Below are 15,485 nucleotides of genomic sequence, written 5' to 3'. Positions count from 1 at the left end.
AAACAGGAATGTCCGCCTGTCCCCTCCGGGGTGCCGAGATTGCCGGGTACCGAGCGTGCAGTCGGGGCTGGTAAAGGGCTGTCACTCAGGGGCCATCACTGCCCTGTCACGGGTGAGGTTGAATGTTGGGGTGTCTGCGCAGAGGAGGTGGCGAGATGTGAGACACGGTGAATTTTGAGCTGCTATTGATCCTGTAACCCTCCATTGGCGCCTGCTCTTTCGGTCTGGGCTCCCGTCGCTCCCAAACCCTGTCCCCCAGGTATGCCCCATAAGGTGCGCCATGCCCATTCCCCCATTACAAGCACGTTGCAGCATTCCCGCACCCCTGCCACCTCTCCAGGCCGCATAATCGGGCAAACACAATGGAAACTCGCATTCCTGAAATCCCAGCTGCCGTTTTGGGGGTGATTGAATGAGAATGATGTGGCCATATTTGGGAAAAGAATTGAAGGATGCGTTGCTGCAGGAGAATGGCTGCTCAGCCCCCAGGTCCCAGTGCGGCCTTGTGGGCTGCTGGCAGCGTGGGGACAGCAGGGAGACCTGCGGGCTTGGAGCAGGGACAGGCACCGGCAGGCAGGGACACACAGCCACTTCTCTCCGGGGTAGCACCAGCGCAGGCTGCCGATGGACCGCTTGCTGATGGACCCTTTGGCCACCACAGCTGGACTCTTCCATGTGGCTTGATCACGTCTGCAGTTAGCGGTAATAAAATAGTCACTTAAAAGTGACGTGAACCCCCCTGTTCTGGTTGGCCCCCGAGTTCAGACTCGTGATTCTCCAGCAGCAGGTCGATGCATCCTCCCGGCGAGCGCTCACCACCCCTGTGCCCACGTGAGTACTCCTCAGGATGGGGATTTGGGATGCGGGCTGGGCAGTACCAATCCCAGCGGGAGACCTGCAGCGTCCTCCCCGTGGGACAGGGAGTGACAGAAGCGGTTGGATTTTGGGATGAGTCCTTTTATCTGTTGCTGTGATGCAGGATTGAGTGGAACTAACAGGAAATAGGTTGCATCATTGCTCAGTTGCTTTCTAAAGCAGGCTCAGCTGAAAACCCTGGAGAAAGCTGCTTCCACGAGGATGTGGGGCTTGCTTTGCCCCCGATGCGTCTGTGGCATGCAGGGATGCTGCTCTGCATCCCGCGAGCCACCCACCCGGCACCTTCCTCTGTCGGTAGGGCTCGGAGCAGGGTTGGGACGCGCCCAGGGGGCGGCAGGCAGCGGGGAGCAGGGTAAAGCAAACCACAGGGAAGAGAAAACACGTGTTCCCCGGCTGGGACAGAGCGAGGCTCATCTCCATCGCCTCCAAATGTTATGCTCTCTTCCCCTCAGGTCATTTTCCCTTCACGAGCAATCAAATCACTTTTTAAAAAACTCAGCGGCGACCCAGAAAAGAAACATTTCCTCTTATGGAAAAGCCCTCGGTGATTTAAGGAGGGATCTGAGAGAGCAGGGTCTTGTAAAAATTGCCTCTGTGTTTCACTGAGATCACGGAGCGAGCGGTGGGAAGGTGTCAGCGCCCGCTGTGCTGGGCTGAGCTGCACAGGGGCCCCTGCCCAAAAGGCTCGCATGCCCAGAAGGCTCCTGGTGCCACCTGAGATGAGCCCACACTCAGGTGCGTGCACCAGACACGCTTGTGCCGTGGTTTGGCGAGTGACGCTGAAGGGTCCAGCATCCTCACAGTCCCACAGCCGGCCCCTCTCCTCATCCCCGGCATACTTCTCGCCCCCAGGACCAGCAGCCTGGGTGCTGGCACGGGGCTTTCCCAGCCTGGCTGCAGCTGCTGGTGCTTTGCTGCTGGCACTGGATGTGTTTTGTGGCCTGCGGTGCTCATGAGCCGTGCTGGCGAGTGTGCACGGGGTCTGTTCTGTGCCTCCCGAGAGCTGGGCACGGCCCCGGCGTTTTCCATCTCTGCCGTGTGATGATTGCTGTCTTGCAGAGTGTGCTGTTTATCGGCGAAGGAGCAGTACAGCTCCGGGCCATCGCGGTCGGAGCAGAACCGAGCGAGCCTCATGCTCACTGTCGTTCTCCTTATCAAATCTGAGCCTGGCCCTTTGATTTTTCAACTTGCTTCCGCAGCCAACAGCATCAAACCCAGCCCCTGGATACAAGCGATCAAAGCCAAGTCGCCGGCAGACATTCCTCTTCCTCTCCTTGTTGTTTTGGCAGCGGCTTGTTTTGCTTTGTGGTTTCTCCCATGAGCGGAGGGTGCCGTGCGCGGTCGTGAGAAGCCAAGCTGCGCGGCGGTGGGTGGCAGCGAGGGCTGAGGCGTTCCAGACCATCGGATCAGAGACTCCAGGCCCTGGGAGTAGGTTATGGGATACATACATGTATTTCTAAGCCATCCTCCCTGTGCTCCCTATCCAGCCAGCCGCCGGGGGACAGGCAGGGAGATGCGGGGAGCGCTATTTGCAGCGGCCATGCGGCATCAGATCTTGGCAGCGGGTGCCTCAACCTCTGTGATGGCATTGGCAAGCGGGGAAGGATGCTCCAGGGGAGACCTCGGGCACCTGGGCAACGTGATGGCTAAAGAGGAGGCTGGTGCTGTGGATGCTCAGTGAGGGGGTCCGTGCCCTGGCTCTTGTTGGTGCGACCTGCCAGAGGGGGAGTTGGAAAGCAGGTGGAAGGGTGGATGTGGGTGGTGGAGGAGAGGGGACGCTCCCCAGCCATGACTGTGTGGTGCCAGCCCTGCTCCTGGCAGAGATGCTCTGGGCAGCGTCCCGCGGGGCTGGGGAGAGGGGTGGGAGCTGAGTGCCAACTCCTGCCGGCTGTGCCGCAAGGAGCACAGCGCATCCTGCCCCACGGTGCCCGTTCTGGACCCCGTGGGACGTTCACGGTGATGCCAGCAGGCACCCATGCACACACGTGGCCATCGCAGGCGTGCTGGAGCTTCCGGAGAAGCAGCAAAGCAAACCCCAGGCGTTCCTGGCCAGCGTAGCGTAGGCCTTTTGTCTTCGCCTTATCTCGAGCTGGTTTTAATTTGCAACTCCCCGATTGCGTGCAATGACCTCGGCCTGAGCCTGCTCCGCAGCCGAGTGCCCCTGGAGAACATCATAAATGCCATTGATCTGAAGTCACCCGAGGAGCCAGCGCCCCGTGCGCGGGAGAGGCGGCACGGCTGAGTGGGCGCTCAAGGGGATGGGGCTCACGCCAGCGGGGTGCAGGTCTCTCCAAAGTCCCTGTTGATGCAGACTTTGGTGCGACGCGGTGGGAAGAGGGTTGGCACGTGTCACTGCACTGCTGCAGCGACCCTGCGGTGAGGGCTGCAAAGCCACCTTCGAGCAAAAACCCCAGAGCTCGCTGCCGGTGGTGCCTGGGGATGGGCTTGGGTGGCACTGAAGTGAGCTGCCTTCTAGCTCAGCCCTCGGCACAAGGGTATAGATGGTCATGGTTTGCTCCCTCCTGGTTTAAGGAGCAAGCAGGAGTTGGTGGTTTCTGTGGTGTGTTCATCTTCTGTAAGAGCCCCGGGCACTGTAATGACAGCAGTGGAGGTGATGCACCTGCTGGCAGCCACATGGCATCCCCCGCACAGCCAGTCCACCCGCAAAACCTGCCCTGAGAGAGAGGAGATGTCACCCCCAGCCAGCACTTGGGCGTGGGGACGGGCTCTTGCACAGTGCCGTCACTGTGATCTGAGCCGGTTCCCTGCCAGCACGTCCGCCAGCAAGTGGTGTGTCTGGGGGTGGCAGGAGCTGGTGGTCCTGGAGCAGGAACGGGTCTCCCAGGGGTGAGCTCAGCTAAACATCGTGGGGAGAGGTGCTGCGAAATGGTGGCCGTGCCTGTCCCCAACAGGACCAGGGCTGGGGAACCGAGCCGTGCTGGCAGCAGTGATGTTTTGGTGCATATTTTGAGGGTGCTGCAGAGCAGGGGCAAGGAGGGACTGGGAGACGGTGCGGGTGCCTCTGCTGCAAGGTGCACGGTCCAGCCGGGATGCCCTGCGGGCAGCGAGGGAGGTTTCTGCGTGGGGGTCTGGCGCGGTCCCCTGCCGCAGCCCGGCACATCTCGCCTCGGAGGGGCTGGGGAAGGCAGGAGCAGTTGTTTTCCGGAGGTTTGCAAGTTTGGAAAATAAATAGCCCTGTGCCGTAGGTTAAGCTTGGCATCCTGGCGGATTAATCACGCTGGCTGCAGCCAGCACTGAGAGCCCCGGTGACGAGAGCTGTGGTTTATAGATGATGATTCATCGACTCGACTTAGAGCGACCACGTTATTCCAGCAGATTGCAAAATCATAAGAGGAATGTTGTGGTTAGTTTACGGCTTAACTATGCAAATCGTCAGGAAGCCTTCAGAGCCGGAGAATGTAAGGCGCAGCGCGCCCGGATGGCTGGGCGGTGAGCAGGGGCCGGGAGCCGGCAATGGGGCTGTCGGGGACCGGCCGCTCACGGGAGCCGGGGAGCGGGGAGGTGAGTGATTTGGGGGGAGAAGAGTGATTTGGGGAGAGATGAGGCTCGGGAGCTCACGGGGAGCATGCGAGGAGGGTACTTGGGCGGCGGGGGACACGCGGCTGGCCAGGAAGGGGTTTCCGGGTGGTTTCACCGTCTCTGTGCCAAGGCACCAGGCGTCTCCGTCGGGGCTGGGGAGGGTGAAGGTGGGGAGCTGCTTCCCCCACCTCCTCCTGCCCTCCTCTCCTGCTTCCAGAAGCAGGCAGAGCCTCAGCGGAGGAAGTAAACAGAGTGGGAGGAGCTGCACCTCTTCCTCGCCGGGGCTTTCTCCCAGCCAGACCTGCTGCCGGGACGTGCAGCGAGTTGGTCGGTTCTAAGCAGGGCCAGTGTTTCAGGGTCCAGGACCTACCTGGAAGCCGGTGTCCCCCATAAGTGCGCTTGGAGCTGGAGCTTTGCGGTGGCTGAAATCCCTGCAACATCCCAGCCTGATGGAGCCGGGCGAGCCGTGTCGCTCCGGAGGGGAGCCGGGCTCCAGGGCCAACATGTGTGCCTGCCCGTGGGCCCCGGCGAGGGGGTGGCCAGCAGTACCCGCAGTGTTCCCGGGAGGGCTGGCAGCCCTCTGCTCCTTTCCAGCTGCTCTGGGGCTGGTGGGAAATTGGGGCAGAGGTGAGCAGATGTTTTTAATTACGGAGCGGCTCGCAGGGAAGGAGGCTGCCCGTCGCCGTGGACTCAGAGCAGGATCGGCCTCTCGCTCACGCGTGCGATTTGTCCCGGGGCCTTTTTAAATAAACAGGATGTGTCGGCAGCAAAAACAAGCAGCAGCGATGCTGAGGAGGAAGGGCGGTCCGGCGGTTAGAGCGTCTGACCTGGGAGGGAGGGACAGCCCTGCCCTCTGCCACAGGCATCTTCCCTGGCCTCGGGCACATCCCGTCACTGTCTTGTGCAAGTCGGGGAGCAAGTACCTGCTTTGCCTCTGGGAGGTGGGGTGCCTCATCCCCGGGGGGGTGGAGGGGTGTAGGTGGAGAGAGGAGCCGAGCAGTTTTAGTGCTGGCCTTTGGCGTGTCCGCTAAGAGCTGACCCACCTGCTGGTCCACCTCTAACCGGGGCAGCGTGAATCAGAGGGAAACATCGGCTGGTAATTGGGGAAGCATTTCCTGGCCTGTCACGCTTTGGGATGGCGTCCCGTCCCTTGAATCATCCAGAGCTGGTCCGCGTCCAGCACTAAGAATAGCCTCCCCGTGTGCCGCGGGGGCAGCTGTGCGCTGGGAGGGGGGGACCGGCTGGCTCGCGGGTTCCCGGCTGTGACTTCCTAGTGGTGTGCCGTGGCTCTGATGCTGACCGGTCTGAGGTTTGGGGTAGAGCACGTAGCATGGCCGAGGTGACTGCCATGGTTGGTCCCCAGGGGGAGGTCCCATCTCTTTTCCTCGCGTGCCACTTGTAGCTGAGCTCTCGCCCGGCTTCGTTTGGGACCCTGAGGTGCCTGCTCCCACCCAGAGGTCTGGGTCCTTCAACCAGCCCCACGGCCTCCAGCCCAGCCCATGCCTCCTGGGTGGGATGTAAGGTGGCATTTGTGAGCGTGGCTGTCCCTGGAAGTGCTTCCCGAGATGCGTGTGGGATGCCCCGCTGTGCAGCCAAGCCCCAGCACAGGAGATAAGCCATCACTGCGTGCGTGTCAGGGTTCAAAGCAGCAGCATTTGGCCAGGAGCCTTCTTCAGACGAAGACATGAACACAGCCACAGGTGGAGCAGGTGGCAGTTTTCCCTGCCGTGGCCTCGTGGTGACGATGCTGCCCGATTTATGCTCTGCAGCCCGGCGGGAGAGGGCTGGCAGGTGAGAGCCCTCCCGTCCCACTGTGCGCAGGGTGCTGCGCCCGCCCGGCCATCGCTCCTGGCATCGAGCGCCCTGCGGTGGCTGGAGCAGGGCAATCACTAGAGGGCATCCTTGGATCGAGATGTTGCTCTGCAGCGGGAGAAGCCCTAATTTGATGTCCCACCAGGCTGAGCTCGAAACCTCTGTGGGAGCAAACCCAGAGGAGAGGGATGTGCAGTGGCCCAGTGCAGGTGGGCCAGTGGGATTTGCTTGTCCTCGTGACGGAGCTCCATGGATGCGTCCCCGGGCAAGTGCTTGCATTGCAGCCTGAGCCTCCATGGCCGCTCATGCCTCTCCCTGCCTTTCCACCCTTGCTTTTGCAGGCTGGTGCGGGGAGCTCCCACCATCACCACCATCCCAGCCTGTTCCTCTGGGGAGGAGCTGTGACAGCTGCTCAGGGGTGACAGTGCCTTGGTTCGAGTGAGCACGGAGACAAGATAAGATGATGCTGAAGCTTCCCTTGGGAGCCCTCACCAGCCTGATGCTGGGGCTGGGACTCTTGCGGTTGTGGCTGGGTTTACGGCTGGAGGAGAGCTGGATTTGCACCCCAGGGAGCTGGGATCTCCAGGATGCAGGGTTTCCCTCATCCCTCTAAAGCAAACATTGACAACAGGGTGGTAGAAATACTGCGAAACTCATCTGGGCTCCCCTCCCTTGCCAAAGCACTTGGTAAAGGGAACACGGGTGGGTGGTGATGGCCAGGGCTGGGGCAGAGCCTGCCCAGAGACCTGTGCTCCCATCCCAGCCCTCGGAGGTCACAGCCTTCGCCTCATGGGTATTTGTCTGGGCTGAACCCATGCCCGGGGTTCACCAAGCCGTGACTCATGGGGAATCAGAGAGTTCAGGGCAGTGCCAGGGAAACGCGTGTGACAGATGCCCCTTGCTCCTCTACCACCAGTGCAGGCCTGCCCGCCTCCCGCTCCGGCGGACTCGCCGGCTGCCCCCGGCTTCTCCCTGGGTTTGGGGACTGGCAGGGCAGGGCTGGCTGGCGCTGTTGTTTGACCAGTTGCTGCAGGAGATAGCCCGGTCCCCATGCGTTAGAGATTTGTGGACACCAGAAAAATCTTCAGCAACCAGATGCTCATCTCAGCCATTCCCCAGCTCTTCCTCCTCTGGATCCCCCCCCCCGACTTCAGATCCCACGGAGCCGTTCCCGGGGGTTGACGGGGACGTGAGCTGATGTGGTGCGGGTGTCCTGGGCACGTGTGCCAGCAGGGAGGTGCCGCGGGGGCCAGCGAGCCTGCCACGTGGGCGCTGCCGAGCGGGGTCCTGGTGGCACAGCCACCTCCCCCCGGCATGAGGAGGAATTGAAAGTTCGCAGGGTTTCGGTGGTGGCAGCGCCTGTGTTTTAAGGACTTGTGTTGAACCAGAACCTGAAAGAATCAGAAGCTTTTTTTGCTGCCCATTTTGACGGCTCTGCACTTGTTTTAGCGCCAGCCCGTGGGGGCAGAGGGTTTAGCTTGCCCCCAGCGCTGCTGCTGCTGCGGGGTCGCCCGTGTTCAGGGCAGCCTCCCAGATCCTGTGGATCGGGGACGAGACGGTCCCCCCCGGCTCGAGGGACATGGGCACACCTCCTCTGCATTTGCTGAACAGCTGCGTGCAGGCCAGACCAGGCCGCTTGGGGTCATACTTGCTGTTGATGAACCCACTTTAAGGCAATTTTCCCTGCTGTTACATCACCGAACCCTTTCCCAAGGGGTGGTGGAAGCCCTGCAGCTTGGGCAGGGGCCGGGTGAGCCTGGGTGGGTTTCCTGGAGCGAGCAGCCTTGCATTAGCCAGGAGCAGGATGGTTTAATAAATCATTTCCGTCCCTAATTTCTACATCTCTATGAAACGCCTTTCGTTTGCCGGTTGCTAGAGGGAAGGGAGGTCAGGGGAACCAGGCCCCCCAGCATCCTCCTTCCTGCAGCTGTTGAAACAAAATCCAGAACTATTATAATTGCCATGTCCCTCCCTCGGGTACTGCAGCGCCTTCGGTCGCAGCGGTGTTGGGGCAGTTGGGTGCACGGCCTCTGCTGAGGGTGCCAGGCGGTACGGAGCAGGCAGGGAGCCGGGCATCTTCCCTTTTCAGTGACATGGAGCCATAAACTTTCCCCAGGGCGTATGTCAGATGCTTGAGAAAAAGATCACAGCGTTGGTATCGCTGAGCCTCAGGGCATCTCTGGTGCCCCCGTCTCCTTCGTGCTCCAGCAAAATGCATCCCACCAGCTGCAAATCGCGACCGACGTTGCTAAGCCATCATCTGCAGGGAACAGGGGGGTTGTTCTCACCTCCCTGCCTTCCCTCATGTCGGGTCCCTGCTCGCTGTCTGCAGTGCGGCCTGACCCCAGGGGAGCCGCCGGGGCTATCCCGCTGCCTGGAATGGGAAGCAGGAGCGTGGCTGCTGTGCCTGATCCCGAACTACCTCCGATCTCCCCGGAAAGCTTTCAGCTCCCGTGGCCTCCATAAGCACCCTGCCTGTACCCGCTGCCTGCAGCGCTTCTTCCTCTTGGCCGCTCGCCCCCCAGCATTGTTTCACGGCGTTTGTTTAGGTTGGCCCAGGTGCTGCGATGTATCCGCCTCCGCACTGAGCGTTTGTTTTGTTTTATGTCCCTTGTTTTGCAGCAGCAGCAGCAAATGCCCCGGAGCAGCCAAGACGAGAAAGATGAAAAAGAGAAAGAAAAGGAGAAGGAGGGAGAGAAGGAGGAAGACAAGCAGGAAACAGAAAACGACAAAGAAGAACTGACAAAGTAAGGAACGGCTCTCCCTGCCCTGCTCTCCTCCGTCTCCAGCAAGGGCTGGGCATCGGGCCGGGGCTGCGGCAGTGGGATGCCGTGGTGGGATGCAGCGCTGGGATGCTGTGGTGGGATGCATTGTGGTCCAGGGCTGCCTGACCCCGTGCAGGACTATGTGCACCCACCTCACCTCCTCCGCAGGGAGGCAAGGGCAGAGCCTGCTTTTCTCTTCATTCCTCTTCCCCACTGCTCCCAAACTGGGAAAGCGACTCTGAAACCTTTTTTTGGGGGGTTGTTCTGTTAACAAAATGGACCCGCAAAGCCCCTCCGATTGTCCAAAGCTTTTGCTTTGTTGCGAGAGCCTCCGGGAGTCGGAGGAGCAATCCGGGCACAGCCAAGCGTGGCACTTCACCTTTAGCTTTATTGATGGCAGCGTGAGCGCTCCCAGACGAAGGGCTTCAGCCAGCCCTGCCTCCCTCACGCCGAACGGGGAGCATCAGAGCCGTGGCGGGGAAAGGTTGGCACGCAGACCGCTAGCTATCTGTAATGGGCTTAATACTTGGTTTAAAAGAACATCTGGCTTCATTATATCTAGGCTGCTAAGACATTTACCAGCAGGTCCCTTTCAGGAAGATAAATGAGGAGGAGGCAGGGATGAATTTGAATGGTCTGGTATTAAACCTGTCTCCGTCAGGTCTCTGCGTGCACTTGGTGGTGGAGTTGCAGCCAGCTGCAGAAAGCAAACCCCACCGCAAATCACCCCACCGCCAATCCAGCCCGCTCCCAGCCAGGAAAAGAGCCTGCGTGTGCAAAAAAAAAATGCAGACCGCCCCCCCAAAAGACCAACAAAAAAAAAAATAAATAAAACCATCCCCAAACACGTGCAGAGAAGTAATTGCTTGACCTAAAAATCAGACCAACCCAACAATGGTTTTTTTTTTTTCTTCCCTCCCTGTTTTTACAGGGACAAGAACGACGACACGTCCGGGGAAGACAACGATGAGAAAGAAACCGTCACTTCCAAAGGTCGCAAAACCGCCAACAGTCAGGGCAGGCGCAAGGGCCGCATCACCCGCTCCATGGCCAACGAAGCCAACAACGAGGAGGCGGCCGCCCCGCAGCAGAGCGCGGAGCTGGGTGGGTACCGGGGGGCGGGGGGACGGGGGGAACTTGGCAGGGCTTTTGGGGTGCCCGCTCTGCTGGGATGGGACAGCACCCTCTTCTGCTCCCTGCTCACAGAGGAGGGCTTTCCTGCGTGAAATCCTCCTTTTCGGGAGGGCGGCAGTGAGGTTTCTCCATCCCACAAAATTACTCAGCGCGGTTCGCCTGGATGAACCAGAGGCATTTGCAAGCCTGGGTTGTCCTGGCTGAGCGTTAGTGGGTTTTAGGGCCTCAGAGGGAAAGTATTGCAAAAGACAAAAAGGGAAGCTGTCATTTTTAGCAGCGTGTTGGCTGGGTTCATGCAGGGCTCGTGCACCTCCTGCACCCAGAGGTGTTTTTCCCTCCGCGGCAGCTCGGGCTCCAAGTACCCCCAAGCTCTGCGCCGGAGCCCACTCTGCCCTCCTGGGCTTGCCTGGGTCTCTGCCAGTTCTCCTGCAGTCTCTCTTTTCAAATTTACCTGGAGTCCGAGCAGCTGCAGCCTGCAGGGTCTGTGTCCTCCCTGGCCTTGGGAATCGGGATGGTCCTTTCCTCATCTCTGCAGCTGAAGGACATGGTGAGGAGGCAGTGGGTTACAGCTGCTCAGGAGCCTCCACCCTAGCTTGCAGTCGTGCCGTGCACCCCAGGTTGCGCTTATTTTGCCCAAAAAGCAGCGTTTCCCGTGCTGGTCCCCAGTGTCCCTGCTCATCTCCCCCATCAGTAGCCGGCCAGGCACAGTGGTCAGTATTTTCCGAGGCTGCAGGGTGGCTGAGCACAGTGGGAAGAGGCCGGGAGCCCCTTCAGAGCGAGGTGGATGAGGTGAAGCGTGCTGCCCGTGACCTGGCACCCAGGGACCATGGCTGCAAGTGGTGGTCGTCCAGAGCCATGGGATGCCACTGTGTCTCTCTCGGCCTAGACAGGAATTCACGGCAGCATCCGCAGCCCCATATCAGGTGCATCTGCCTCTCGCGTCTGCAGTATCAGTAGTGGTCACCCCAGGAAACTGCTCATGCATTGACTTAAAGAAGCCAATGCATCAAGGAGTTTGCCTGATTTTCTTCTGTTTTATACTCTTATCAAGGATAAAATTATTACTGCGCTACCTAAGGCAAGTAAAAATAAAAGCAGGGTGACTCCGCTCGGTTTCCTTGCTCTGCAGTTTCTTGCTTGTTCTGTTCCATGTGCTATAAATCACTCGGAGGTGTTTCGCCTCCCTGTTCCTCTGCTGACAACTGGCTGAAGCCTTGATTGCGAGCGCTCTGTTTTCATATAGATGATATAAATAGCTCCCAGCGCAACGGAGCCCTGCTCTCCCCCTCGAACTTGTTAAGCAATGCTGCAAAGAAGCAGCAGGTAATGCCAATAGCTTAGATGGGATTATTTTAATTTTTTTTTACCCCAGTACCTCAGAGTCTTTGATAAACTTCACTGCAAACACGGGGAAAAGACTTTAGACCGTGTTAAATTGGGAAGAGGGAATGGATCAATTCCAGTGACATATCTGAGCAATTGGTTTCACTTTATGTCTCTCCAGTAGTGCTTTAATTTAGGTTGGCTAAGAAAGTTATTGCATTTTAAATACCAATTGAACATTAAAAAACAACACAAAACCGTATTGTGGTTTAACTGCAGTGTGCCGGAGCTCCCCGTGGGCATCTGTTTCATAACTGCGCAACCTCAGTAAATACCATTAATCAAACCAAACGGGCCGTTTCTTTGACGTTTCTTTACCATATAATAACAGTCACCCTCAAGCTGAGCGACGGGCCTTGCGCAGCGCGTTGGGGACACTCACGTTTACATAAATGAGCGTGGTGGCCCCGGCTCTACCCGCAGCCAGGGGAAGCGGCGAGGTATTGATTTCCCTCCCTCTTGGCTGTCGTCCTCGGGGAGGCATGGCGTTTCTGGGGGAGGCGGTGACCTGCGCTGACTTCCAGGAGGTGACACCTGCAGCCGTGCTCAGCCGGCTGTGGAGGGGATTCCTCTGCCCAATGCTGTGGGCATCGGAGCCTGCCTTGTCCTTCGGCGGGGTCTCGGCTTCTTGTAGAGCTTGTTGGAAGATGCTTCCTTCTCTTCTCGCCGGTATCCTTTCTCTCGAACCTATCAGCCTGTTTTCCATTTCAAAAGGACACTGTCAAAACATCTCTCATCACTGTTGAAATAATGCTTTGCCTGTTGTTTAGAGTAATAACCCCTTGGCAGCCTGAGCCGGAAATCTGTTTCCTTACCAAGTTGTTTTTTGCCTCTGACTCACACCCTGGTTTGTTATTGTAGGGTTTGCTCTAGTGCTAGGCTGCCAGCGGCGCTGCTGCATAGTGAAGGCTTTATGCGGGACCTTGGTGTCCCCAGCAGCGTGCCTGGGGTAGGGGAGATGGGGAGCATCAGGTGCTAACACCCCTCTCCGCCTCTCCCAGCCGGAGCAGCACGTCCCCCTGCGATGGGAGCTGCTCCGGGTGAGCCCCCAGCATTGCTGGAAGTGGCTCTGAGGTGTCTGAGGGCCTGGCGATGGCACCGATGGAGCCTGCGGTCAAGCACGGCCAACACCCTGGATGGATGCGGTCAGCCAAAGTCACCACCAAGGTGACGCTGTTTCTCCGTCTCCACTGAGGGTGACGGTCCCACCCTGTGTCTGCCACCTCCAAAGCACGCAGCCCAAGTCGGCTCCATCTTAGGTACCTGTTGTTGGCCGGCCAGAGTGTGTGGCACCAAATCAGCAGGAAATCTGCTGCCACCCTCAAGCCATCTGGCTTCGCTTGCAGTCCCAAAGTAGAGGTTTTGCATCACCGAGATGCATCCCAAGGGGATGCTGGGCATGGGTTCCTGTGGCATGGAAAAGCCCTGAGAGCCTGCACTGCCCCAGCCTTCCCTGCAGAAGCACTTTCGCGCTGCACGGCGTTTGTCGTGCCTCCGGGGAACAGGGCGCAGGATGGGGTTTGGGGTTCGGGCATCTCCTCCAAGCTCGCCAAGCTTGCTGGGTCCCACTCACAGCTGACTGCTCTCCTTTCCTTCCTCCTTCCCAGCTTCTCTGGAGATGAATGAAAGCTCTCGCTGGACCGAAGAGGAGATGGAGACAGCTAAAAAAGGTGAGTTGCTTGTTTCTCTCTTGGCTCTGCTGGAGTTAACCCGGCAGCCGGGGCTGGGTGGTGGCTGACGGCTGGAGTCGGCGCAGGGTGGTGGGCCTTGAGCCGTGGGGCCGGATTCTGCCCGTCCCGCTGCTGGTTTGTTCCCAGCGAGCCTCAGCAGGGGTTTGGGGAGGCAGGCGGTCACACAGGGGGTATGTTCAGCCTCTCCGGCCCCAGGAGCTGCACCGACACCAGGGATGTCTGGGCTGTGGCCGGAGCTCGCGCGTGTCTGGAGACGGCTGTAGGAAATGGGGAAGGCACTTCGCCTCTTGCTTTTTGCAGTTTCTGGTGCCTGTAGCATGAGGTGGAGCTTTGTGCTGCTCTCCAGAGGTTCGTGCTATCGGTGCAATCTGTTCCAGATGCGCCGAGAGCGTCTCCCTGCGTTCACGGCCCTGGGATTTAGGGAGAGGATGGTGAACCCCGGCGCTCCGCAGCCACGCGTGGGGGACCTCGCGAGAGCTGGGGCTGTGGGCAGCGGGGGGTGACTTTACATCCTGGCGCTGATTCAGAGCCTTTGCTGAGACCGTTTTTAAAAAAGTGCTGAGTGTAGCACAGCCTTTCTTGCCACTTCCCCTCCTCGTGCCGCTCCTGCGCCAGCTCTTTCGCTGCTTTAATTTTTTTTTGCCAAAGTCACGTCCTGTTGATGGGCTGTCGAGCTCACGTCCCCAGCCCGTGCGTCCCGCTTGCATCGCTGCCGACTCTCCTGGCCCGTTGAGGGTTGTAAATGGGAAATTAAAATGGAAATGAGTGCCGGTTGGGGATGGCAGACGCAAACAGGCGTGTTAGCGGGTTCGGCTCTGCTTGGAAAATGCACCTGCTGCCGGGATGGTGATTACACGTTCTGGAGCGCCGGCTGCCCAGGTGCTGATGGGAGCTGTGGACTTGGATTACTTTGCCTGTGAATATCCCAAAGTGTTTGGCTCACTCGCCTTTAAGCTGTTCCAACCCTCTCTACAGCCCAGTGCCAATCTTGTGCATTGCCGAGCGGGGCTCTCTATAGACGCAAAACTTAATAGATAGGCTTTAATCAAGGAAGCTGGCCCGGGGCCAGGTAGTGGGGCGAGCAGGTGCTGAGCAGGGGAGGGTTGTTGGAGGGATCTTTTCCGAGCACTGCTTTGTTTTGGAGATCGCATCTGGTTGTTAAAAAAAGTGCCTCTTGCTGTTTTCTGCTGGATGCTGGAGGTGCGCTTAAGGAGTCTTAAAACCGGCTGCCAAAGCCTGCGTGGAGGAAGGATGAAGCGTGGGAGCACGTAGCGTTATTCCAGCCCAGGGGCCAGGACGAGGCAGGGAGATTTGCTGGTGTAAAGCCCGATTGCTGATGTTTTCCCCTCCGTTACAACCTGGGAAACTGAGATTGCAACACCAGACTTCTACAGAGAAGCCAAATTCCCCTTTGCCAGGAAGCAGCCGCTTTAATGCTTCGAAGTGGCTCTGCTTGGCATTTCCAGGGACCGGCGCGGTGGGGGTTTCCGACTCGCAGCGGCTGTGAAACTCCGGAGGTAACCTCAGAGGCTGGAGGTGGCGGCAGAGCCCGCTGTGGGCATGGCTGGGCAGGGGCGGCGGAGGCTGCGGGCACCCGGCTCGGGGTGGGCTCGGAGGCACAGGCACCGTCCTCCTCACCGTAAGGACTCAGCCGCCCCAGCCACACTCTTCCCGGGACTGGTACCCGTCTGAGCCCACAGCTGGCTGGTTCGGGGAGTTAAACAAGCAAGATGAGTGTCCTACAGAAGGTCAGCCCTAACACCCCGGGGTGCTTGGGCAGGGGTGGGGATGGTGACCTCTGCTCCCAGCACCATCAGCCAGGCCTTGCCGTCCATCCCCAGCTTTGTTGTGCGTGGCGTGAAACCCCCTGTCGCTTCTCTTCAGGGAGGTAAGGGAAAACAGCCCTGGGACAGCGAGACGCCAAAGTCGCCTGCTCTGCTCCTGAGTCGCAGAGCTGCACGGAGACTTTCCAAGCGGGAGAAGGCAGGACTGTGTCTGCCAGGAGAGACAATAAAGGGGAGTACCGTGTTATTAAAATTAACTAGGGGAACGAAAACCTAGCGAGAGGAAAGTTCTTGCTTAATGACACTTTTATTACGCAATAAACTTTGATTCACTAGTCTGTCAAAATGCGCAGAGATTGGGATAATTATGGGGTAGCATGTTTCTCTGATACTGCCTCCTTGCACCATGGCTGCGATCCTGAAAGCAGGAGGTTTTGATTAACCGGGAGTTGCTCGAGGATTTCCCCCCTTTCCCTTCCCGAGGCGAGGAGCGGGCAGCA

At 58.9% G+C, this 15,485-nt stretch overlaps 1 protein-coding gene across 14 annotated transcripts in view; it reads left to right on the top strand.

The window, feature by feature from the left end:
• The window catches only part of NCOR2 (nuclear receptor corepressor 2), a 253,537-nt gene that overhangs the window by 180,256 nt on the left and 57,796 nt on the right, over positions 1-15,485 (top strand). For 12 of the 14 annotated variants that reach the window (XM_054220104.1, XM_054220103.1, XM_054220095.1 and 9 more), the window contains 3 exons: positions 8,851-8,975; positions 9,925-10,097; positions 13,118-13,180. In XM_054220104.1, coding sequence (XP_054076079.1) covers positions 8,851-8,975; positions 9,925-10,097; positions 13,118-13,180 — 361 coding nt within the window. The remainder of the gene's footprint in view (positions 1-8,850; positions 8,976-9,924; positions 10,098-13,117; positions 13,181-15,485) is intronic. The other 2 variants (XM_054220097.1, XM_054220092.1) reach the window with 1 other exon arrangement.

This window comes from Rissa tridactyla, chromosome 13, assembly GCF_028500815.1.
Source record: "Rissa tridactyla isolate bRisTri1 chromosome 13, bRisTri1.patW.cur.20221130, whole genome shotgun sequence".
In the NCBI taxonomy this organism is placed as follows: Eukaryota; Metazoa; Chordata; class Aves; order Charadriiformes; family Laridae; genus Rissa; species Rissa tridactyla.
The sequence above is the reverse complement of the archived record's forward strand: the minus strand, read 5'-3'. Positions and strand labels throughout refer to the sequence as shown.